A 21,685-nucleotide genomic window follows, 5' to 3' on the forward strand; every position below is an offset into this window, starting at 1 on the left:
GTGTGTGTGTGTGTGTGTGTGTGTGTGTGTGTGTGTGTGTGTGTGTGACTATATATGTAGCCCAAGATGACCTTGGATTCCTGGCATCTTCTGGAGTGTTGGCATTACACACATTCACTACTATGTCTGACTTGGTCAAAAACATTTTTAAGTATATATTCCAGTATGCCAAGCATTGTTTGAGCTTTGTGCACCCATCCTCTGTCCCCTCCATTTCTACCTTCATCAAGGAATGAGCACTGATAACAGGTATGGAAGTGTATGCTCTTGTTCCCAGCATTTAGGAGTTAGAGGCCAGTGGATATCTGTGAGTTCCAAGCTAGCCCGGTGTAGACATCAAGTTGCAGGACAGTTAGGTCCACATAGTGGTCCACATAGAGAACCTATCTAGCCAGACAAGCTAAATACCAATATAGCAATTGACATCTGCTGAACTTGTTATATTTCAGACATAGGACTTCGGTAGCCTTCCCACATCATACCTGCCACAAGAGACCATTCCAGGCAGGGGAACGCAGCTGACTGGTAGAGTTCTTTCATAGCTTATACAAGGTCCTGGGTTCAATTTTCAACAACACACCTAACACAGGACACACAATTCTCATAAGAGGGAACTGCTATGACTCCATTTACAGGTGACGAATCAAAAAGAGTCTCCAAGTCTCACACAGTAGGACAGTTGTTTCTGGATCCCTGTTGGGTAGGATTCTAAAGCCTAGGGTTGAAACCAGTGTCACAGATGGTCTTCAAAAGGCAGTACTGGAACTAATCTGAGAACCCCACTCCCACCATGTGCCCACCCACTAACAACTGTGCTCCAGGCAGACCCAGGAACCTGAGGATGACAGATTTATCTTTTCATTTCTCCAGTCAAGTCTGCTTCAGAGTCATCAGACCGTCCGTCAAAGCAAATGCCACATCAAGCCTACTGGACAGAGCAGCAGAACAGGGTTGGAGGGGCCAGGAGACTGCTGGGGTGGGAAGTGGGTAGGAGGTGGGCAGGTTGAGGCCTGGAGGAGTGGCAGAGTGGGGCAGGTTTCAGGAGAGCGGGGCAGGTAGGCTGGGGAGGTCACGCGGGGAGCATTTCAGCTCCAGACAGAACTGGGGTCCCTTGGTTGTTTTCCAGCTGCCCCTGCCCCTGATGGAACTCATGGAGAATGAAGTTCTGGACATTCTCAACAAAGCCCTCGGCAGTGAGCACCCCACACCCTACCTTTCACAGAATATCCTGGTGGTTTGGCAGGGCTTGGGGCTGTGGGAGTGGAGTTTCCGGATGTATTTGTCTTGTCAGATCCCATTAGCACTCACAAGTATTCCAAGGGCTCCCTAAAAATTAAAAGTCAAGACACTAGGCACAGGAGACTCAGAAGACTTAAAAAGAGTCCCTTTGTAGTGGGTCTGTTTTCTCCACGTGTCCAGTGTAATGACAGAGAGCCTTTGTTTAGTTTTGCTTCACTCCCAGGTGGGGGAGCCGTGACACATCTGGGTCATTTGGGTAAATTTATTGGATATTGAATTATCTGGGTAGCCAGATTATGATATAGGAGCATATAGAGGGAAGCAAGGGCCACATGGTTAGTTAGAGTGGGTGGGCCAGGAGGAGGCCATACAGCTGCTGGTTCTCACTGCTCTAGGTTCAGGCTTTTAGCATCTTCTTCAGCCTTCTTCACTTCCGTTCTTCATATAGCACCTAGGAGATCCAAAATTTTCCATACTAACAAAGACCCAAACCCAGCATTAATTACCACACCTGTGGTTCCTCAAATCACACTGTGAAACACTAACAGGAAAAACCTTTGAGGTTGCTTACGGCCCTGCACTCAGCTCTGTCCTCTTCCTAGCATATAAGTCCACGATTGGCAGGAACCACTTCATGACGAAACAGCTGCAGGGGTACATCGAGGAGCTCAAGAAGCGCCGGAACAGAAGGCTCAACTGTATGGCCTCAACTGTATGTGAACCTCCAGCTCAAATGGCCGACGAGATGTCAGCCCCGTGCCCTATCCCGTCCCCCAGACCCAACTTCGACCCCATCCGCATGGAATTGGAGCCCTAGAGAAATTAAAGAGTCTATGCATGGTTCCGGAATCAGTGCGTGGTTGCTTGCGTGAGGCGGACGCACGTGGCCCCGCCTTTCCCTGTGACCTTCATTCGGTCACCGCAGTGACCTTGAGTTTTCTCCGCTCGCGTCTCATCAGCACAGCCTTCCAGGAATTCGCAAACCAAGGCTACTGGCATGTTTAGGTCTGCTTCTTCTAACCTAAGGGTCCGCAGATGTGCTAGCCTACCAAGTCTGTCAAGTGTCCTAACAACATTGGGTTGGGGGGGGAGTAGCGCCTCCGTTAGGCCCCACCTCTCATGCATATGCAGCAATACAAACCCGCCCTCTCATTTACATACACGTTCAACGCACGTAGAGTCCACTGAGAGACCATGCCCACTCCTGTAAGGCGGAGCACCGCCTACCTCCGTGACGCAAAAGCGCTCCGGCTCCTCCCCGCTCTGGCTCCGCATCCTCGCGCCTAGCTTAGGCTCAGACCCCGCCCCCGGGGCGGCCGCGCACGCGTGTGTATCGTCAAGGCCCGCCTACTGGCCTTCGGGCACGCAGGCGCCGCCCGCCTCCTTACGATATTAGCATAGGGCGCCTAGCCCCACCCCCTGTTTTGCATGCGCAGGCCGACCCCGCCTCCGCTGTCAGCTGGAGGAAGCGGAGTAGGAAGCGGCCGCGATGTCCTTTTGTGTCCTACAAGCAGCCAGCGGCGCCGCCGAGTGAGGGGGACGCAGCGCGGCGGGGCGGTGCGGCCGGAGGAGGCGGCCCCCGCTCACCCCGGCGCTCCGGGCTGCTCGGCCCCCATGCCTGCCCGCCAGCCCTGCCGGAGCCCCAGGTCCGGGGGCGGAGGGGAGCGCGGCCGCGGGGGTGGGCGGGCGCGGCGGGGGCCATGTGCGAGAGCAGGCGGGGGGCGGGCTGCGGGCGGGGTCGCGCTCGGTGGCGGCCGGGTCAGGACTAGCTTCGGGTCCTGGCCTCGGGTTAGTATCGGCCTCGGAGCGAGCCCCCGGGCAGCGTTCAGCTCGATCCTTGAGCATTGCGGGAGTCCTCGGGTGGGCTGGGGTTGAAAGGGGCCCTAGAGGCCACGTGGGGGCGCTTGCAGGGGCTTTCGGCCACCCGTTTCTCTGGGTCATAGGTCACCGTAGCGCGGGGGAGAACTTCTTCCTTGTCGCCTCTTCTTACTTCCTGATAACCTGATAGAAGTCCCCCGCGGGCAGTGGGGGAGGGGAGACAAGTAACTTCAGGCAACTTCCATAGGTGTGCGCAGGTTGGGGGGCCACCCCCGGAGGTCGCGGGAGGTGGTGGACTCTGCGGCAGCTGGAGTGTTAAGAATGAACCATGCAGGCCCGGGGTGCAAGGAGGTGGAGCCGCGCCCTACACGGCGTGGCCGGCCTGGGATTGCTAATGCAGGAGGGGGTAGCGTGTCAGAGGTGAGAGGTTCTCTCACAGGAGTCTGGAGAGTGATTATAAGACTTTAATGTGAGTCTGCTTATGAGTGTGCTCTTTTGCTGGGAGTATGTGTGAACTGACTGGTTAAAGGCCATGTGTGAGAGGAGAGAGTGAGCATGTGTTGACAGTGGAAACTCCTGAGAGAGTGGCCACATCCCCCACCCCCGCCCCCTCGGTTCCTCAGTACCCAGTACTTGGGAGTACGTAGATGGAGCCCTCCCATTATCTGGAGAAAACTGTGAAGAGGTATCATGCTTATGTTTGGGGGTTGAGAGTTCCCTGCAGGTCGAGGTTAACTCCTGCTCCTGGCTTGGGTGGGAGCTAGACTTGCCAAACCTCTCCCCGGTTCCCGAGAGGAGGACCTGCTGTCAGTTACTGGCCCCAGAGGCTCTGTTCCCATGGCGACAGCTGGGGGCCGTCTTCATGGGCAGCCCTTCCTTGGACTCTGCTGCTTCCTTCCTCTCCTTGGCTGAGCCTGGAAGCCTGGCCTAGGCCCAGTGTTGCCCAACCCATGTGGCAGGGTGCTCCCTGTGACCCTGATGGTCTTTCCCTGCAGGTGACCAGCATCATGTCCAGCCAGGTGGTGGGCATCGAGCCTCTCTACATCAAGGCAGAGCCAGCCAGCCCTGACAGCCCAAAGGGTTCCTCAGAGACTGAGACCGAACCCCAGGTGACCCTGGCCCCGGGTCCAGCTCCAGCCCGCTGCCTTCCAGGGCACAAGGAGGAGGAGGATGGGGAGGGGGCAGGATCTGGCGAGCAGGGCAGTGGGAAGCTGGTGCTCAGCTCTCTGCCCAAGCGCCTCTGCCTGGTCTGTGGGGATGTGGCCTCCGGCTACCACTACGGTGTGGCATCCTGTGAGGCCTGCAAAGCCTTCTTCAAGAGGACCATCCAGGGTGAGCCCCTACCCCATCCCCTGCTTCTGTGCCCTTTGCCCTGTACCCTTTGGGCCTGGCACCTTCCAGCTGGTACAGTGCTGCATGCAGAGGCCCTGAGCCTGTCTGGTGCTGCTTGAGGTTGGCAGTCTGGAGTTTGAATTTCCTTGTACTTCTGAGGGCCATCATTTTTTTAAAGAGGCATGATGGCTGGGAATCTAGCTGAAGTTAAGGAGAATGCTTGCGGAGCTTGAAGGAGGCTCTAGCTTCTGTCCTCAGCACCATATAAACCAGGTCTGATGTACACCTAAAACCCTCAGGTCTTTGGAGGTAGAATTAGGAGCATCAGAAACTCAAGATCATCATTAACTACATAGTAAGTTGAAGGCCAACTGGGGCTATGTGAAAGTGTCTCCTTCACCCTTCAAAAAAAAAAAAAAAAAAAAAAAAGGCTGGACAGTGATGGCACATGCCTTTAATTCCAGCACTCTGGAGGCAGAGGCAGGTGCCTGGTCTACAGATTGAGTTCCAGGATAGCCAGGGCTACACAGAAAAGAGAAAAGTCCTGTCTCAGAGAATCCCCCCCCCCCCCAAAGAAAAAAAAGAAAAGAAAAAGCTATTAGCATAAATTGCCGGATTGGATTGGAATGGGATATCAGCCAGGACGACCTGTTACAAAACTTTGCCCCTGACTATCTTATTTGCTCCTGACTTTCTTAGTAGCTGCCTGCTAATCCCCAGTACAGCACAGAATCACTTTTCTTGATTCCTCCAAAGCACCACACAACCAACTTAGGGAAAGTTTTTAATGGGTAACTGATAAAGGTTTGTTGTATTTTAGCCTCCAGCTTTAAAAACATAGGTTCTCCACTCTTCAGCCACTGATTTTTTTTTCTCTCTCTCTTACCCAGGAGAGCATGTAAGAATTTGAGGACAAGATGAAAATATTGATGTGAACATTCTCTGGGGCTGGCCTTTTATTTTTATGCAACTATTGGTTACTTTGAGGCTATAACATAATTTACAAAAAAAAAAATATTTTTTGAGACATTATCTTATTATGTAGCTGGCCTGGAATTTAATGTGTCTTCCAGGCCTGGAACTCTCCATTCTTTTGCCTCAGACTCCCAGGGGTGCCATGGTTACAGGCAGACACCACTGTAGCTGATTTTAAATTTTCCTTAGCACGTATTTATCTTGTGTATGCTTGTGTGCTTGCACCCACTGTACGTTATGTAGAGGTCAGAGGGTAACTTGGGGAAGTAGTTTCTTGGCAGCCACCATCTGGAACTTGAGGATTGAACTCAGGTTTGGCAGCAAGTGCCCTTACCTACTGAATCATCTTGCCAGGCCTCAACTGGTTTTAGAACATTGTTTTTCTTGCGTGTTTATCCCGTGCTAGGTACTGCCCCCTTTTACCTTCAGGATCTCAGCCCCTTATTGCAACCCTGTGAAAAGGCCAGTGGTGAGAGCTGAAGCAGAGGGAGGCTTTTGTAGCTCCCCAGTCCTCGGGGAGAAAGCGACAGCCCTGGGGTTTGGTGCATGATCAGAGCTGAGCTCTTACACTTGAGACTGCTGCCTCTGTATCAATAGTAACTTGGACTTTGGACCACTAATAGTGACATTCCAGTGAGGTATTTTGTGCGGTTTTTGTTGTTTTGAGACAGGGTTTCCCTGTGTAGCCCTGGCTGTCCTGGAACCAGGCTGGCCCTGAATTCACAGCGATCTGCCTGCCTCTGCTTCCCAAATATTTTGATTAAAGGTGTTAATGTGTAGCCATGATTGGTTACTAGTGAGTTTTGAGTTGGCTCAAGTGCACCAGTCTAAACTACTTCTTGCTGGCCAGAGCGAGGTGCCTCCCATCCACCTTCCTTCTGACAGCGCTAAACCTAAATTACCCTCATTCATTTTTCTTTCTTCTCGCTCTCGCTGGCTCTATTTTTCTCAACCCGCCTTTTAAAGTACGATTGTTTTGGAGGGTGAGGGAGAGTGCTAGTGACGGAACTCAGGGCCTCATGAATGCTAACCACACACCACACCAATGAGCTACACTCTGGCTTCAAGTACGTGTTTTTATCATGCCAACTTTACAGTTAGGAAAACTGAGAGCTCATAGATATTAGGAGTAGGAAGAACACTGGGGTGGTGATGGCACATGCCTTTAATCCCAGCACTCTGGAGGCAGAGGCAGGCAGATCTTTATGAGTTCAAGGCTAGCCTGGTCTACAGAGTGAGTTCTAGGATAGCCAGGACTACACAGTTAAACCCTGTTTTGAAAAACCAAAAAAAAAAAAAAAAAAAAAAAGGATAGGAAGTATATAAGATCAAGATCATAGTTGAAACTCAGGAGGCAGAGACAGGTGGATCTCTCTTCATTTGAGGCTAGCCTGATCATAGGAAGACCCTGGGCAGACAAAGCTATATAGAGACCCAAGTCTCAAACACATAAATACATAAATAAGCCACAGATGATAAGTCCCCACAGTCCAGGCTGGCTTCCATCTTAAGATTCTCCTCCCTTGAGTTACAGGCGGGTGCTCTAGCACCCAGATTGTCCTTTGCTCTTTACTACCCTGGCCTGTGTTCCAGAGATATCTGGGACTGAGGCTGGGGAGGTGAAGCTGACTTGGTCAGAACTGTCCTGTTTGATCTGTAGCATGTGTTGGAAGGCAAGGAGCAGGACCAGGGCTGAAGGGCAGCTTCCCTGAGGAGGCATCTTTAGCTGAGTGTGGCAGCCCTGCTGGCTATAGGAGAGAAGCATGAAAGGCCTGCTGGCTCCTTGTGTGCTTTGGTACTTGGGACAGCCCTGTGAGGCCGAGGGGGCCATGGGTACATACTCACATCAGGCTTTAGGACTTGCCTTGGGGAAAGCTGGAGCCAAGCTGACCCTAAATAAGTTGAGAGAGAACACACAGGGCACAATGGCATTCGTCTAATGCCAGCATTTGAGAGACTGAAGCAAGAGGATTATGAGTTCAAGGCAACTTGGACTACATATGGAATACACATGGGCTACAGCAAGACACTGTCTCCCCTGGTGTGGTGGCACATGCCTGTGATTTTAGCATTTGATAGTTAAGAGGCTAGCCTGGGCTATGTCGAACACTTTCAAAAAAGGGGCAGGGGCTAAGGAGATGGCATATTTGATAGTGTCTGCTGTCCAAGCAACAGGACCTGAATCAGATGCTTGGTATTCACATAAAAGTCTCATGTTGAGAAGCAGCATCAGCAGGTTTGAGCCACTCTAGTTGAGTTGGTGACCTCCAGGTTCAGCGAGAGCCTGGTTTCAAAATATAAAGAGAAGTGAGGCTTGCTGGGCACACTTTTATCCCAGTGCTCAGGAGGCAGAAGTGAGGCCAGCCTTATTATAGTGAATTTAAGGCCAACAAAGGCTCCATAGTGAGATCCTGTCTCAGAAGGAAAAGTGGAGAGCCACTGAAGGAGACACCTCACATGAACCCAGGGCTTCCACATACATATCCACATGTACATGCAACCACACACAATCCCACAAAAACTTAAAACCAAACAGCCAGGTATGGTGGATGCCCATGAGACTGATGCAGGTTTGTTGCCAAGTCAAGACTAGCCTGTGCTAAGGTGTGAAACTCACAAATGAAAGCCCAGCTACCCAAGCAAAACAAAACAAGCTGAAAGCCACAGGGTAACCAAACACACGTGTTTGGTTCAGATGGTGTTAAGGCCTGAGGGTTTCTGCGGGCCAGAAGTGGCTGCAGAGACGGATTTGTCACAAGATGTTCAGGAAAGGCCTCTCCAAGGTGATATAAATGTGGCTGTCAGGACCAGAGCTCAGACAGGGAACAGAATGCCTTGAGGCTGACCCTGTCTGAGGAATATGCAGTACAGATCAAAATCAGAAAAGATGGTTGTCCTGGGCTGTGAGAACCTTTAGGATACTGCTCCTATGCAGAGAAGAGAGGCAGCAGAAGCTGGTGAACCACAATGGTGACAGGTCCGGTTGGTTCTGGTGGGTAAGTAGGTGAGACTGCCAACACTGCCAGTGGTTTGGATATTGGTTGAGAGGAAGGAAAGATACTCCCCAGGTTTCTTGAGCAGTGGAAGGTGGTTGCAGGCTTGGCAGAGGTGGAGCTTTTGTACAGCAGGGTGGACTGAAGGACCCTCAGGGTGTCCTGGGGCCCAGTGCATGTAGCACACCCCGCTGTTCAGGCTAGAGACACAAACCTGAAGGTCTTGGAGGTAGAGAGAGTGAGAGTCGGACAGCCCTAGGGGCTGCCAGAAGGTGGGAGGACCAGGAGAGCCTGTCCTAAACCATAGGGCTACTAGAGAGTGGAGGGCCAGGAGAGCCTGTCCTGGAAGCAAAGGAAGACAGCAGGGTTTCTGTGAGTAGAATGTGATGCTTTAGGCAAGGGAGGTGAGGACTCAGTGGAGTCCTGGGTTTGGCCTGAAGGCATTGTGGCTCTTGACAGCAGATGAGGAGCCCAGAAGTAGGATTTCAGGGCATGTATGCAGCTTGATCTCTGGGGCCCTGCCTCACCCAAGCAGGGTTCCCCCAGCCCAGTGGCTGTTCCCCTCTGCCCTGCTCATGGCATCCTGCTCTCCCTTCCTCCCCATACCCCCAGACTGGTGCTTGCCTGGGGTGAGTCAGGGCTCTCCCGTCATCTGGGCCCCCTCCGGGCTCTGGGAGGCTGCCACTGGAGCCCTGCCTCTTCCTGGCAGGGAGCATCGAGTACAGCTGTCCGGCCTCCAATGAGTGTGAGATCACCAAGCGGAGACGCAAGGCCTGTCAGGCCTGCCGCTTCACCAAGTGCCTGCGGGTGGGCATGCTCAAGGAGGGTGAGCGCTGGGCAGTGCCTGGGTGAGATGGGGGTGGTCCAGGAGGTTGGGGGTGGGGGGAAAGTAGGGCTCTGTGGGGCAAGTATTTCATGAACACAGTCTGGCTCTATAATCAAAGGTGTGCGTCTGGACCGTGTCCGGGGTGGGCGACAGAAGTACAAGCGGCGGCCAGAGGTGGACCCATTGCCTTTCCCAGGCCCCTTCCCTACTGGTCCTCTGGCAGTAGCTGGAGGACCCCGGAAGACAGGTGAGACCTTGTGTTCCTAAGCTTTGGGATGGTGGTGGGGCAGCCATTGGAGAGGCCTGTTTGGTTTCCTTACATTTCCTGGGACCCAGGTCTTACCTTCTTTCATTTCTTCCCAAAAGACAATTATGAAAATGTCTTCATGAACTGAAGATGTAGCCCTGGGTTTGATCCTTAACACTGCATACATCATGCACACTTTAATACCAGCCCTCAGGAGGCAAACCAGGATTGGGAGTTTGGGATCATAGCTGGCTGTATAGTATGTTCAAGGACAATAAACTACTACACAGGTCAGACACCCAGGTAGAAGCCTGACCAGGACGGCAGTGTCTTAGGGTTTCTGTTGCAGTGCTAAACACCATGACAAAAACAACTCGGGGAGGAAGGGTTTATTTCCGCTGACAACCCTCAGGTGTCCATCACCGAGGGAAGTCAGGGCAAGGGCTCAAGGCAGGAGCTGCTAAGAGGCCATGGAAGGCTGCTTATTGGCTTAATCCTCTTGCTCAGCCTTTGTTACACTGCTCAGACCCACCTGCCTGGGAATGACACCTCCCATGGCAGATGGGGCTCTTCTACATCAATCATTAATCAACAAGGCATTTTCTCAATTTAGATTTCCTCCTCCCAGAGATATGTATGGGTCAAGTTGACAAAAACAAATCAGTAGAGAGGGATTCTTTTTTTTTTTTTAAGGTGTTGGGGAACCAGGGCCTCCTAAATGTTAGACTGGAGCTGTCTGTAAGCACCACCCAAGCCTCAGGGAGAGATTTTCTAGTGTTCACAGCCTCTCTCTTAGGAAGCGAGCACTGCAGCTTCTGGCATAGCAGCGATGCTCAAGGAGGGCCAGAGGGAAATGCCTGGAAAGGCACCTGACTCTTGAGGGGCTTTGGAGGTCTGCCGGATCTGTGTTCATGACTCTAGTTCATGACTCTGCACCTGTTACTGTAGCCCCAGTAAATGCTCTGGTGTCTCACCTGCTGGTGGTTGAGCCTGAGAAGCTGTACGCCATGCCTGACCCAGCAAGCCCTGATGGACACCTCCCTGCTGTGGCCACTCTCTGTGACCTTTTTGATCGAGAGATAGTGGTCACCATCAGCTGGGCCAAGAGCATCCCAGGTAAAGGGCCTGGTGGTCAGCATCCCTGAACAGGTAGGCCACATTGGAACCTGCTGCATTCTTGACCTGTCCTGTTTCCCCTGCCCTCCAGGCTTCTCGTCACTGTCACTGTCTGACCAGATGTCAGTACTGCAGAGTGTGTGGATGGAGGTGCTGGTGCTGGGTGTGGCCCAGCGCTCACTGCCACTGCAGGACGAGCTGGCCTTTGCTGAGGACTTGGTCCTGGATGAAGAGGGGGCCCGGGCAGCTGGCCTGGGGGATCTAGGGGCAGCCTTGCTGCAGCTGGTGCGGCGACTGCAAGCACTACGGCTGGAGCGGGAAGAGTACGTCCTGCTGAAGGCACTGGCCCTTGCCAATTCTGGTGAGTATCTAGACACATGCAGCTCTCCCCATCAGGCCCTCCAACTGTCAGTGATGGTGCACGGTCCCTTTCTGTAGATAAGGACAACTGGGGATTAATTACTGAAAATCACCAAGTAAGCCAACATCCTAGCACTGTGCTGACAAGGAAATAGTGGAAGAGAGTGTGTGGGGGTCGTGAGGTGGCCACAGGTGAGAAAGGGTGGGCCCTGGCTCACAGGCAGAGCAGCAGTGTGTCAGCCCACCCAGCAGTGCCCATATATGAACACTGCCCTTCAGTCACCTCAGCCAACGCCTCTCTCCCCTCCTAGACTCTGTGCATATTGAAGATGCTGAGGCTGTGGAACAGCTGCGTGAAGCCCTGCATGAGGCCCTGCTGGAGTACGAAGCTGGCCGGGCTGGCCCTGGAGGGGGTGCTGAGCGGAGGCGGGCAGGCAGGCTGCTGCTCACACTGCCACTCCTCCGCCAGACAGCAGGCAAAGTCCTGGCCCATTTCTATGGGGTGAAGCTGGAGGGCAAGGTGCCCATGCACAAGCTGTTTTTGGAAATGCTTGAGGCCATGATGGACTGAGGCAAGGGGTGGGACAGGGTGGGGTGGCTGGCAGGATCTGCCCAGCATGGGGTATTAGCCCCAAGGGGGCAAAGCTGGAGTCTGGGCAGTGCCACAGCCTGCTGGCAGGGCCAGGGCAATGCCATCCGCCCCTGGGAGCAGGCTTCATGCCCTCCCCTCCCCCCTCTAGGGGGCTGTCAGAAGCCAGGAAAGTGAATGCCCAGGTGTGGGCACAGTGCTGCCCCTTGCAAGCCATAATGTGCCCCCAAGAGTGTCGGGGGCCCTTGCGGAAGCCATAGGGGGCTGCAGGGGATGTGTGGGAGGCAGAAACTGATCTCAGGGAGGGAAGGGGATGGAGGCCACAGTCTCCCAGTGGGTGATGCTTTGCTGCTGCTTAATCCGACCTCCTCTCCAGAGCAGAGGGGGGCTTGGAAAGCAAAGGCCCCTGTCCCTTCGCTCCTCTCCTCATTCGCATTGGGCATTAGTGCCCCCCCTTGAAGCAATAACTCCAAGCAGGCTCCAGCCCCTGGACCCCTGGGGTGGCCAGGGACCCCTATCAGCTCCCACCTCAAGGGGTGGGGGACAGCACTGCCTCTATGCCCTGCAGAGCAATAACACTATATTTATTTTTGGGTTTGGCCAGGGAGGCGCAGGGCCATGGGGCAAGCCGGGGCCCAGAGCCCTTGGCTGTACAGAGACTCTATTTTAATGTATATTTGCTGCAAAGAGAAACCGCTTTTGGTTTTGAACCTTTAATGAGAAAAAAAAAATATACTATGGAGCTCAAGAACACGGTGGTCAGTGAGTCACTGGGGGGAGATCGGGGTCACACATGACGTACCTACTTAACAGACTATACAACAGATACACACGGTCACAAAATGCCAACGTGGTGGCCAGCCAGGCTACGTCTCAGTCTCCTCATCATTCAACAGCATATTGGGGATTCCTCGGCTGATGGGGAAAAGACGACCGGATTCGGGGCACTGCAAGGTGCCCTCCAGTACATCAACCTGAGGGGGGAGTAGGGCAAAGCTGAGCATGGAGAGCCTCCATCTAAGAGGGTTCGGCAGGTGATGATGGGCAGGATTCTCACCTCAAGCAACACGTGGTGCATCTTCCTCAAAAATGTCTCGTCGTGCTCATAATCTTCAGTGGGCTCTTTGGGTACCTCGGCCAGGTTTAACTGTGGAAAGGAGGCTTACGTGGTCACCGGGCATGCAAACACCACTCCCGCCCTGGCAGGAAAGTGGGCCCGAGCCCGCCCCCGGGGGTGACAGAAGAGGCGGGATCCTCACGGTGTCCGCCGCCTGCACAAGCGCCGCCCACTCCACTTTGGGGATCATCCGCGCCACGAAGTTGGGGTTGAACTCCACGGGGTTGATGCGGACCTCGGTGGCCTGCGGGGAGGAAAGGTTTACCAAGGTAGAGCCGGGTCCCGGTGTCTCTATCCTGAGCTACAAGGGCGGCAAACGTTCGTACAAGTACCTGCAGGCGCAGCGGGAAGCCGCGCGTGCCCACGCCCCGCACATGGGAGCTCAGGAGATTGTGAGTGAGCAGTTTCATGTTGCCACTCTGGAGCGCGCGAGGCCGGAACCGGAAGGAGTCCGCACTTTATGCCACTTCCGCTGTTGAAGCAGTTGGACACTGCCGTTCCGGAAGTGGCGAGCTTACTGGAACTTTTGGGACTTTGCGGTCGCAGAGGGATGGGGAAGATTGTGCTGGGTCAAGTCTTGATACCGGAAGTGTTTCTCCGGGAGCTTGCCACGCCGCTCGCGGTAAAACGTGCGTACAATGCAAATCACATGCAAAGCAGCTGCACTGCGGGGCTTTCATTGAGTGTAAAACAAGCACATTTGAGGCTTAGCCAGATTGTCCCCCGACTCCTCTTTGCACCCAACGGGTCAGAAACTTGCATCGGTAAAGTAGGCATTTCTTTCTGCGTACAAATAAGGCACAGGACCCTTGGAAGCCCCGTTGCGTCATTAAGCGTCACGGCCCAGCCCCTGTAAGCCAGCGCGGTGGGTGCGTGGGTGCGGCGAGCTGAAGTGGGCGGAGCGATCTGAGCACCCACCTCCGGTAGGCAGAGCCGTCAGCGGGTGGGCCGTACCGGCGGGGAGGGCATGGTGCTTCCAGGGCTACGAGTGCTGGGCAGTACAGCCGGTTCGGTGCTCCGTTCAGCGGCTACCTGGACGTGCGCGGCAAGCAGAGCAGGCCGGAAGGCAGCAGCGTGTGGCAGGGCCCGCAGCTTCAGCAGCGCCGCTGTGGCCATGGCTCCGATCAAGGTGACCCGGTGGGGACTCGGGCTGTCCTCCTTGGTGCTTTCTTCCTGTCATGCTTTCTGCAAGACCCTCTTGCTGTCCCTTCTTCCTGGGATATTCCTTGAGCCGCCCTCTCACATCAACTATGCGACGTCCGGGGACAAGTCCCCATCATTTTCCACCGACCGAATGCTGTGTCATTTTTCACATGTAGTCGCTTAGTGACAGGGTCTGTGTTTTCCACTGCTGTCTCCTTCCTGAATGCTTCCCCCTCCCGGATTTGTGTGTGTGTGTGTGTGTGTGTGTGTGTGTGTGTGTGTGTGTGTCTTCGTCTTCCTGGGAGCTTCTTGAACCTACCCCCTCTCCTATTCCTATTCATCATTATATATTTCTGGCTGACCTCGAACTCCTAGAGATTCACCTGTCTCGGCCTCTGGAGTGTTGGGATTAAAACTCCCTTTCTTTAAAAATCCATCAATCAAACAAACAAACCCTTCCTAATATGTATTTAGTGTGTATTTGATAACGCCTGTGGGCATATGGAGGTCAGTCTGTCTTTCTACCATGTCCATTATGGGAATAAAACTCAGGCGATCAGGCTTGGTGGCAAGCCCCGTTACCTGCTGACCTCAGCCTCCTCCCCTCCCCCCGTTTTTTTTTTTTTGGTTGGTTTCTCCTATGGCTCCAGGAAGCTTCCAGGAGGCTTGACACTCTCTACCTACTCTGTGAGCCTATGTCCTGAACACTTTGGCTTGGACATCTTCTCTGGCTTTCCAACACTTTTCTTTTGTCCTGTGGACAGGATTTTACCCCTCCCTGTTGCCAGGCGCTTTCTCAACCTCAGGACAGCTCTCCACAACTCCTCTGTGCAATGATCGTGTTGGGTGGCTGGTTTACCCAGCATTGCAACACTTTGGGAAGTCTCTCCCTTTCTCTGTTGCCACCAACTGGTCCTAAGCAGAGCGAGGCTTCCTGGAAACTTGTAAGATGTTGAGCAACTGGGAGATACAGGGGACAGAGGACAGAGATGGACCCTTGGAAAGTGACAGGCGGCACTTTATTGGCTGGGTGTCAGCACTGGGTCCATCAAGGTCTGTCTGCCTGGCTGTGGTTTACTGGGCCTCTCTTTACTCGGTTTACCCTGGAGTCCTTGTCTCCAGGTGGGAGATGCCATCCCCTCAGTGGAGGTTTTTGAAGGGGAGCCTGGAAAGAAGGTGAACCTCGCAGAACTGTTCAAGGACAAGAAAGGGGTGCTGTTTGGAGTCCCTGGAGCGTTTACACCTGGCTGTTCTAAGGTGAGGCGTCTCCTTTCCAGAATCAGAAACTGGGACCAGGAATGTGGGAGAAAAGGGCCCTGGTTAAATCTAACACCTCTGAGTGATCCTGCTGGTGGAAGCACTTGGGCTGGTGGGGACTTGGGCTAATGAGACAAAGTTTTGCCTTTGGGATTTCATCATCTGGACCATAGATTTTTAGGCTCAAGCTTCCTTATAGCCAAGGCAAAAAGGAAGTGGCATGCTTCACACTGGTTTCCTGAGCCTTTTCAGAGGTATTAGGAAACAGGAGGATGAAGAACACACTGAGGAACACCAGCAGTTCTCTCTTTCTCTCTCTCTCTCTCTCTCTCTCTCTCTCTCTCTCTGGTTTTTCGAGACAGGGTTTCTGTGTGTAGCCTTGACTATCTTGGACTCTGTAGACCAGGCTGGCCTTGAACTCATACCGATCCACCTGCCCCTGCTGGGATTACAGGCGTGTGCCCTTTTCAGTAGTAATTGTCTCTCTTTTGACACTTTGTTCCCCTCTTAGACCCACCTGCCTGGGTTTGTGGAGCAAGCTGGAGCTCTGAAGGCCAAGGGAGTGCAGGTGGTGGCCTGTCTGAGTGTTAATGATGTCTTCGTGACCGAAGAGTGGGGTCGAGCCCACAAGGCGGAAGGCAAGGTGAGGTGTGGGGCCTGTGAGCAGTCAGGGCCAGGTAGGAGGTTTCCTTGTCTTTTATTACAATATATTTCCTCATTTTGGGTGTGGGGTGGGCGCCCATGCCATGGTGCACAAGTGGAAGTTGGAGGATAACCCGGGAGACTTGGTTCTGTCCTCCTACTATGTGGGGTTCTGGGACTGAACTCAGGTTGTCAGGCTTGGCGCCAAGCACCTTACTCACTGAGCCATCTCTGGAGGTTTCCTTGTGACACGGATTCCTCTCTCCCTCAGGTTCGGCTCCTGGCTGACCCCACTGGAGCCTTTGGGAAAGTGAGTGTACTACCCTTCCTCTAGCTTGCAGTTGGTCCTGGAGGGGTGTGTTGTGTGGGGAGCAGCCCCCGGCCTGTTTGGGGGTTCCTGACTCCTGTCTCTGTCCTCTAGGAGACAGATTTGTTACTGGATGATTCTTTGGTGTCTCTCTTTGGGAATCGCCGGCTGAAGAGGTAAAATGGAAGCATTCCCCCTTGGCACTGTGGGCCCTGGCTGCTGCCTGGGCTTCTGCAGCTGTACCTCTTTCTGGCAGGTTCTCCATGGTGATAGACAATGGCATAGTGAAGTCACTGAACGTGGAGCCGGATGGCACAGGCCTCACCTGCAGCCTGGCCCCCAACATCCTCTCACAACTCTGAAGGTGGCTAGATAAAGGTCCTCTGCCCCTCCCATCTCTCTCACTCAGCTCTGGGCCAAATGGGCTAGTGCCCCCTCACGGAGTAGGAGGCACTTAACTAGAGCCTTCGCCGTATTTCTGCAGTAAACAATCTAATTTGTGTCTTTGCCTCTGGTGTGGAATTGTCTGCTTTGCCCTTGCTCTTGGGGTAGCCACATGTATAACTGAGGTCAGTGGCAGAAAGAAGAGCAACAACCAGGACAGGTTTCTGGAAGGTAGCATCTAAACAGCCTAGAAGCTGAGAGAAAGCCAGAATTGGTTTTGCTTGGTACATCCTGGGACAGCTGGTGCTTGGTCTGGTCTAGGAGCTGCCTGATTCCATTTACTCTTTTTTTTTTTTTTTTTTTTTTGGTCAGAGTTTCTCTGTGTAGCCTTGGCTGTCCTGGACTTTCTTTGTAGATCAGGATTGACTCAAACTCACAGAGATCTGCCTGCCTCTGCCTCCCTGAGTTTGAGGGCAGGGATTAAAGGTGAGTGCTACTACCACCTGTCCATCTATTTACTCTTAATACACAGAGCAGGAAGCTTTGCTTCAGGCCTTCCATCTTGCAGACTCCAGTTTCTCCAGGAGCACTCTGGGTACTGACTTCATCAGAGCACACAGTACCAGGCTGAACTTCCTGGGGGGAGGAGCCTGTGGTGGGTGGGCATGAGGGGCCAAGGGCCAGGGACATCAGTAGGGCTTGGGCCCTCAGGAGATACAGAACCTGCTCCTGGCCCTTGGAATCCATGTTTGGGGCAGCAGGGGATAGCTGAAAAGCCCTTGCTGTGTTTAGAAGGTTGTAGTCCATCAAGTAAACACTTAGCACCTGACTGATCTGTGTAGACCCAGTGAGGAACATAACAGACCTGTCCAGCACTCAGGACCAAGCCAGCTCTGCAGCAGCCAGATGATGGGAGGCCAGGCAGGGCGGAACCAGCTTGCCTCCCAGCCTTCTCACACCACAGGACTTCTGCAGGGCACAAGTCAGATTCCAGTCTGAGCCAGTGTGTGGAGCTGGGAACTGGGAGGCAGAAGAGGGGCATTGAAAGATCTGTAATGGGATGCCAAGGGGAGGGCGCTGGGACAAGTGGAGCCATGGGCTTGCAGGAGAGAGGCCTAGGTGGTAACTCTGTGCTCTCCTACTAAGGGGACCCACAACTCAGCTACCTGAATGGCCAGTGCACCCATCTTTTCTCCTGAGATTCTCTCATCCCAGCCACCATCCTTTATTTTTTAAAAAAGATTTTAATGTATTTATTAATATAAAGTATTTTAATTATATGTATACCTGCATTCTAGAAGAGGGCAACAGATCTCATCATAGATGATTGTGAGCCACCATGTGGTTGCTGGGAATTGAACTCAGGACCTCTGGAAGAGCAGCCAGTGCTCTTAACCTCTGAGCCATCGCTCCAGCCCAGCCATCATCCTTTATGTCACAGGTCACTTCTCATCCGTTCTCCTCAGATGTTTGGGTCACGGTGACCCTGACAGGCACAGTACTTGTTCCTTCCCAGATCTCATCCCTCAGATCTTTACGGTCCAATGAAGGAGTTGAGGAACAGGGCTTCCTCCCACAGGGTCCTGCATGGACTAGTGCAAAGCACGGGCGCCTGAGCTGTGCCTCCTATTCCTCCCTGCTGCTTCCGACCACCTCAGCAGTCAGTCACTCTCACAGATGCCAACCTCCATTTCTCACTGGCTGCCTGTTTTTCTCCAAACTTGTAAGACCTGTCAAGAAATGTCCCCTTCAGAGTCTGTTGCCACTGGCTGGGTCTCTAGGCTGAGAGAAAAGGATTTACAGGGCCCCAGTGGCACCTTTTGACAGCTTTGTGGGGGCTGGGGGCCCTGGTTGCACAGAGCCTGGGCTCCTCTTCCTGGGGTGGAATGTCCAGTGATTGAGCCAGCCCTGGGGCAGCTCCAGGCCCTTGAGTAGATGAACACCTGCCAGAAGAATGCAGTAGGCCCGGGCTTCAGGCCTGAGGTAAGGCTGGCCAGGCCCTGTATATTGGGCCTGAGGGCTTGGGAGGCCTGAGGCTGCTGAACCTGGAAGAGAGATTGGTGTCTTTGCTGGACTGTAGAAACCAAAGGGCCAATATTAAAACCAAACCATTGAACAAAATGTCCTAAAACAACCCAGACACACTTGCCTTGTGCTGCGGAGCAGGAAGCCTGAAGGTCAGCTATTAAGAGAGAGATTTGGAGCTGGAGAGAGGCTCCAGTGGTCAAGAGCACTGGCTGTGCTTCCAGAGGACCTGGGTTCAATTCCAGTACCCACATGGTAGTTCACAACCATGCAGAACTCCAGTTGAGGGCTTTTGATGCCTTCCCCTGTCATCTGTGGGCACTGTGCGTGTGTGCAGACATACCTGCAGGCACAACACGCATACACCTAAAAAGGGGGCCTGGCGTGGTAGCACATACCTTTAATCCTGGCACTCAGGAAGCGGCCTAGCCTGGTCTGTAAATTGAGTTCCAGGACAGCCAGGGCTGTTCCACAGAGAAACCCCGTCTTGAAAAAGACACCTCCTCCAAAAAAAAATATGGAAAAGAGAAAGTTGGGATGAGAGGAAGGGAGAAAGAGAGAGAGGAAGAAAGAAGGAGAAGGAGAGGTTTGCTCTTCACTGGGTTCAGGTGTCCAGAGAGCAGCATAAGGTGTTACATGTGTTAGGGTCTTTTGTAGCCCAGGCTGGCCTCAAACTCCACACATAGCCATGGGTGACCTTGAACTCATTGTCCTGTTCACTTTTCAAGTATTGCAACTACTGGTGGGACTACTGGGGGTGTATTCTTGAATCTTACCGATTTGCCAGTTTGAACATGTTTTCACCTGAAGACCCAATATGGCTGCTGGAATTCCACGTCTCACACCTGTAGTCTGACAAACAGAAGGGAATGCTGTAGTCTCTGCTTTAATTCCTGCCTGCAGGTTCCTGTCTTGGCTTCCCTCCACAATGGACTGTATGTTGTAAGCCAAATAAATCTTTCCCTCCCCAAGTTGTTTTTGGCCACAGCATTTTATCACAGCAACAGGAAGCAATCTGACCATGTTGGACACCCTGTGTGTAGTGTATTTTTTTTTTTTACATACTTGTGACATCGTTTAACTAATTAAACGTTAGGTAGCCCAGTCTGGACTGGAGCTTGAAATCCTCCTGTCTCTGGGCTGGAGGGATGGCTCAGTGGTTGAGAGCACTGACGGTTCTTCCAGAAGACCCAGGTTCAATTCCCAGCACCCACATGGCAGCTCACAACTGTCTGTAACTCCGAGATCTAACACCCTCACAGACGTATACATGCAGACAAAACACCAGTGCACATAAAATGAATGATTAAAAATAAATTCTCCTGTCTCAGCCTTGCATGTGCTGGATTGTAGGAATAAACTCCCCACCAACAAAGTGTAAGTTAGGCCCAGTGCAATCGTGTGCACATATGTGCACACAAGCGTGTCTGTCTCTTCAGTACAAGGCTATGTATATTGTTTATTGACCGTGATCACTGGCTTCTAACTCACTACCCAAGGCAGCCATAGAAACTAAAATCTCTCTCCTCCAAGGCTGCTCATAGATGCTCTAAATTCTATTCTCCATTTCAGAACTAACAATAATTCTTTGACCACGAGACCCTGAACCTTCTGGAGGGGACCAGTCCCATTCCCCGGAGGGAGGTGCTGCAGATGGGGCCAGCAAGAATCTGAGCCGACAGGCCGAACTGGCTTCCACGCCCAGTCTGGCCATTTCTGCCTAACCACTTTTAGTGAGGGTGTGGAACTTCAGTGGCTGCATGGAGAACCCAGATGACAGGGTTTGACGAGGTCCTCCAAACCACTAAATGAGCAGAGCCCTGAGAGCAGTGCAGTGTCCCGTCTGTCCCCCCCCCCCCCTCTATTTCTCCGCCTGAGGCTTTGTCTCTGTTCCTCTGCAGTGCTGGCAGTGGAGCCTTGCTTGGCCTTGCTAGGTAAGCAATCTCCTGCGGACCGACACCCCAGCCTTGTAATGCTCTTTATAATAAATCAAGCTGAAGTGTCTGAGTTTTCTGACATGCTCTGCAGATGAATTGTGCAGAAGGGCTTAGGATAAAGCTCAGTGACAGAGCACTTGCCTTGCATTCATTGCAAAAATAAGGCAAACAAAAGGAAATTAGTACTAAAAATGGGACTGGAGAGACAGTTCCATGGTTAAGGGCACTTGATGCTCTTATGGAGGACCCAGAATCCATTCCTACTACCCACCCGGCAGCTCACAACCATCAAGCAACCCCAGTTACAGGCAAATTCAATGCCCTCTTATAAACTGCAAGTGCTGGACGGGGGTGGGGGGGAGCGCACGTCTTTAATCCCAGCAGAGAGGGGGTAGGCAGATCTCTGAGTTCGAGGCCAGCCTAATTTACAAAAAGAGTCTGGGACAGTCATGGCTACACAGAGAAACCCTGTCTCAAAACAAAACAATAAACCTCTGCAAGCACCAGGCATGCCTGTGGCACACAGACATACATGCAAGCAAAGCACTCATACACATAAAATAAAAATAATATTAAAAGAGAAACACTGGTGTTGGAGGTTGGTCTGATGGTTGTATTTTGATGCTAATTACTGGCCCTCAAGATCTGGTTACTGCCTGGATACACCTAACCTTGTTGTGTAAACCTGCCTAAAACATTCTTCCAGATTGGTTGATTAAAAGGCCTAAACCCTGAGCAGGATAGAATGGGGTGAGCATGGCTAAGGTTCCTGGGCTTCGGATTCAAGAGAATCCCAGGAGACAGACAGAGGGGAAGAGAGGAGGAAGGAGGACTCCACAATGGGTTAGCGTGGAGAAGAAACCATGTGGGCCAGGAGGAAGGACTCCAAGGATGGCGTGGGTGGAAAAAACACCAAATATAAGCAAGTTTTCATAAGGGTCTGGATGGAAGGTGGCCCAGATAAGAATGGAGAAGGCAGATGGCATTGGATGGGGGCTGGGAAGTGGATGGTGAGTTTATTGAGATAGCGTAGGTAGAAATAACTGCCCAGCCCAAGGTAAATAGGCAATTACAACATCTAACAGGTGTCTGTGTCTTATTATTTGTGATATCGGGTTAAAGAATACTGCCGCAATAAGTATAGGTCGAATAATAAATAATATATAGCCCAACACCAACCTTTTTATCACCAAACAACACACTGGACAGATCTGTAATCCCAGTATTCAGAAGGTGAAGGCAGGAGGGTCAGGAACACAGTCCAATCTTAGCCACATAGCAAGTTCATGAGATCTTATTTTTCACACACACAGGTGCATGTACCCACAAGAACACACACACACACACACACACACACACACACACACACACACACACA

General features: G+C 52.5%; 4 protein-coding genes and 1 long non-coding RNA gene across 9 annotated transcripts in view; 3 read left to right on the forward strand and 2 right to left on the reverse strand.

Annotated features, from left to right (window-relative positions):
* LOC129679344 (uncharacterized) overlaps nt 1-1,849 on the reverse strand; it is a 2,493-nt gene extending 644 nt beyond the window's left edge. For 3 of the 5 annotated variants that reach the window (XR_008720543.1, XR_008720542.1, XR_008720541.1), the window contains exons 1-2: nt 1,214-1,849; nt 483-928 (exon numbers count right to left, since the gene is read on the reverse strand). This is a non-coding gene — a long non-coding RNA (uncharacterized LOC129679344). The remainder of the gene's footprint in view (nt 1-482; nt 929-1,213) is intronic. The other 2 variants (XR_008720545.1, XR_008720544.1) reach the window with 2 other exon arrangements.
* Nucleotides 1-2,088, forward strand: part of Catsperz (catsper channel auxiliary subunit zeta) — a 3,129-nt gene extending 1,041 nt beyond the window's left edge. Inside the window, exons 3-5 of the mRNA XM_055610428.1 lie at nt 871-950; nt 1,127-1,193; nt 1,842-2,088. Coding sequence (XP_055466403.1) covers nt 871-950; nt 1,127-1,193; nt 1,842-2,056 — 362 coding nt within the window. The 3' untranslated portion in view covers nt 2,057-2,088. The remainder of the gene's footprint in view (nt 1-870; nt 951-1,126; nt 1,194-1,841) is intronic.
* Nucleotides 2,089-2,696: 608 nt separating this feature from the next.
* Esrra (estrogen related receptor alpha) lies at nt 2,697-12,246 on the forward strand. The gene is made up of 7 exons (XM_055610429.1): nt 2,697-2,885; nt 4,053-4,389; nt 9,067-9,183; nt 9,302-9,430; nt 10,379-10,546; nt 10,638-10,907; nt 11,218-12,246. The coding sequence occupies exons 2-7, from the start codon at nt 4,065-4,067 to the stop codon at nt 11,475-11,477; spliced, it is 1,269 nt and encodes a 422-aa protein (XP_055466404.1). The 5' UTR covers nt 2,697-2,885; nt 4,053-4,064; the 3' UTR covers nt 11,478-12,246.
* Trmt112 (tRNA methyltransferase activator subunit 11-2) lies at nt 12,193-13,022 on the reverse strand. Its single transcript, XM_055610432.1, has 4 exons — nt 12,945-13,022; nt 12,755-12,856; nt 12,553-12,642; nt 12,193-12,469 (listed from the first exon to the last, which is right to left on the reverse strand). The coding sequence occupies exons 1-4, from the start codon at nt 13,020-13,022 to the stop codon at nt 12,362-12,364; spliced, it is 378 nt and encodes a 125-aa protein (XP_055466407.1). The 3' UTR covers nt 12,193-12,361.
* A 123-nt stretch (nt 13,023-13,145) lies between these two features.
* Nucleotides 13,146-16,463, forward strand: Prdx5 (peroxiredoxin 5). Its single transcript, XM_055610431.1, has 6 exons — nt 13,146-13,741; nt 14,878-15,012; nt 15,524-15,655; nt 15,926-15,964; nt 16,076-16,137; nt 16,218-16,463. Exons 1-6 carry the CDS (start codon nt 13,580-13,582, stop codon nt 16,321-16,323), a joined length of 636 nt encoding a protein of 211 aa, XP_055466406.1. The 5' UTR covers nt 13,146-13,579; the 3' UTR covers nt 16,324-16,463.
* The last annotated feature ends 5,222 nt before the right edge of the window (nt 16,464-21,685 follow it).

Source organism: Psammomys obesus, unplaced genomic scaffold (assembly GCF_907164565.1).
Source record: "Psammomys obesus unplaced genomic scaffold, mPsaObe1.curated_primary_1811, whole genome shotgun sequence".
In the NCBI taxonomy this organism is placed as follows: domain Eukaryota; kingdom Metazoa; phylum Chordata; class Mammalia; order Rodentia; family Muridae; genus Psammomys; species Psammomys obesus.

Excerpts from the sequence above, each read along its gene's own strand:
- Esrra (XM_055610429.1), top strand. The coding sequence starts at position 4,065 with ATGTCCAGCCAGGTGGTGGGCATCGAGCCTCTCTACATCAAGGCAGAG. Across the intron at positions 9,184-9,301 it reads GGTGGGCATGCTCAAGGAGG|GTGTGCGTCTGGACCGTGTC; the intron begins GTGAGCGCTGGG and ends CTATAATCAAAG. Across the intron at positions 10,908-11,217 it reads ACTGGCCCTTGCCAATTCTG|ACTCTGTGCATATTGAAGAT; the intron begins GTGAGTATCTAG and ends CTCCCCTCCTAG.
- Trmt112 (XM_055610432.1), bottom strand. The coding sequence starts at position 13,022 with ATGAAACTGCTCACTCACAATCTCCTGAGCTCCCATGTGCGGGGCGTG. Across the intron at positions 12,857-12,944 it reads GCTTCCCGCTGCGCCTGCAG|GCCACCGAGGTCCGCATCAA; the intron begins GTACTTGTACGA and ends TCCTCCCCGCAG. Across the intron at positions 12,470-12,552 it reads TGCACCACGTGTTGCTTGAG|GTTGATGTACTGGAGGGCAC; the intron begins GTGAGAATCCTG and ends CTCCCCCCTCAG.
- Prdx5 (XM_055610431.1), top strand. The coding sequence starts at position 13,580 with ATGGTGCTTCCAGGGCTACGAGTGCTGGGCAGTACAGCCGGTTCGGTG. Across the intron at positions 15,965-16,075 it reads CCACTGGAGCCTTTGGGAAA|GAGACAGATTTGTTACTGGA; the intron begins GTGAGTGTACTA and ends TCTGTCCTCTAG. Across the intron at positions 16,138-16,217 it reads GGGAATCGCCGGCTGAAGAG|GTTCTCCATGGTGATAGACA; the intron begins GTAAAATGGAAG and ends TCTTTCTGGCAG.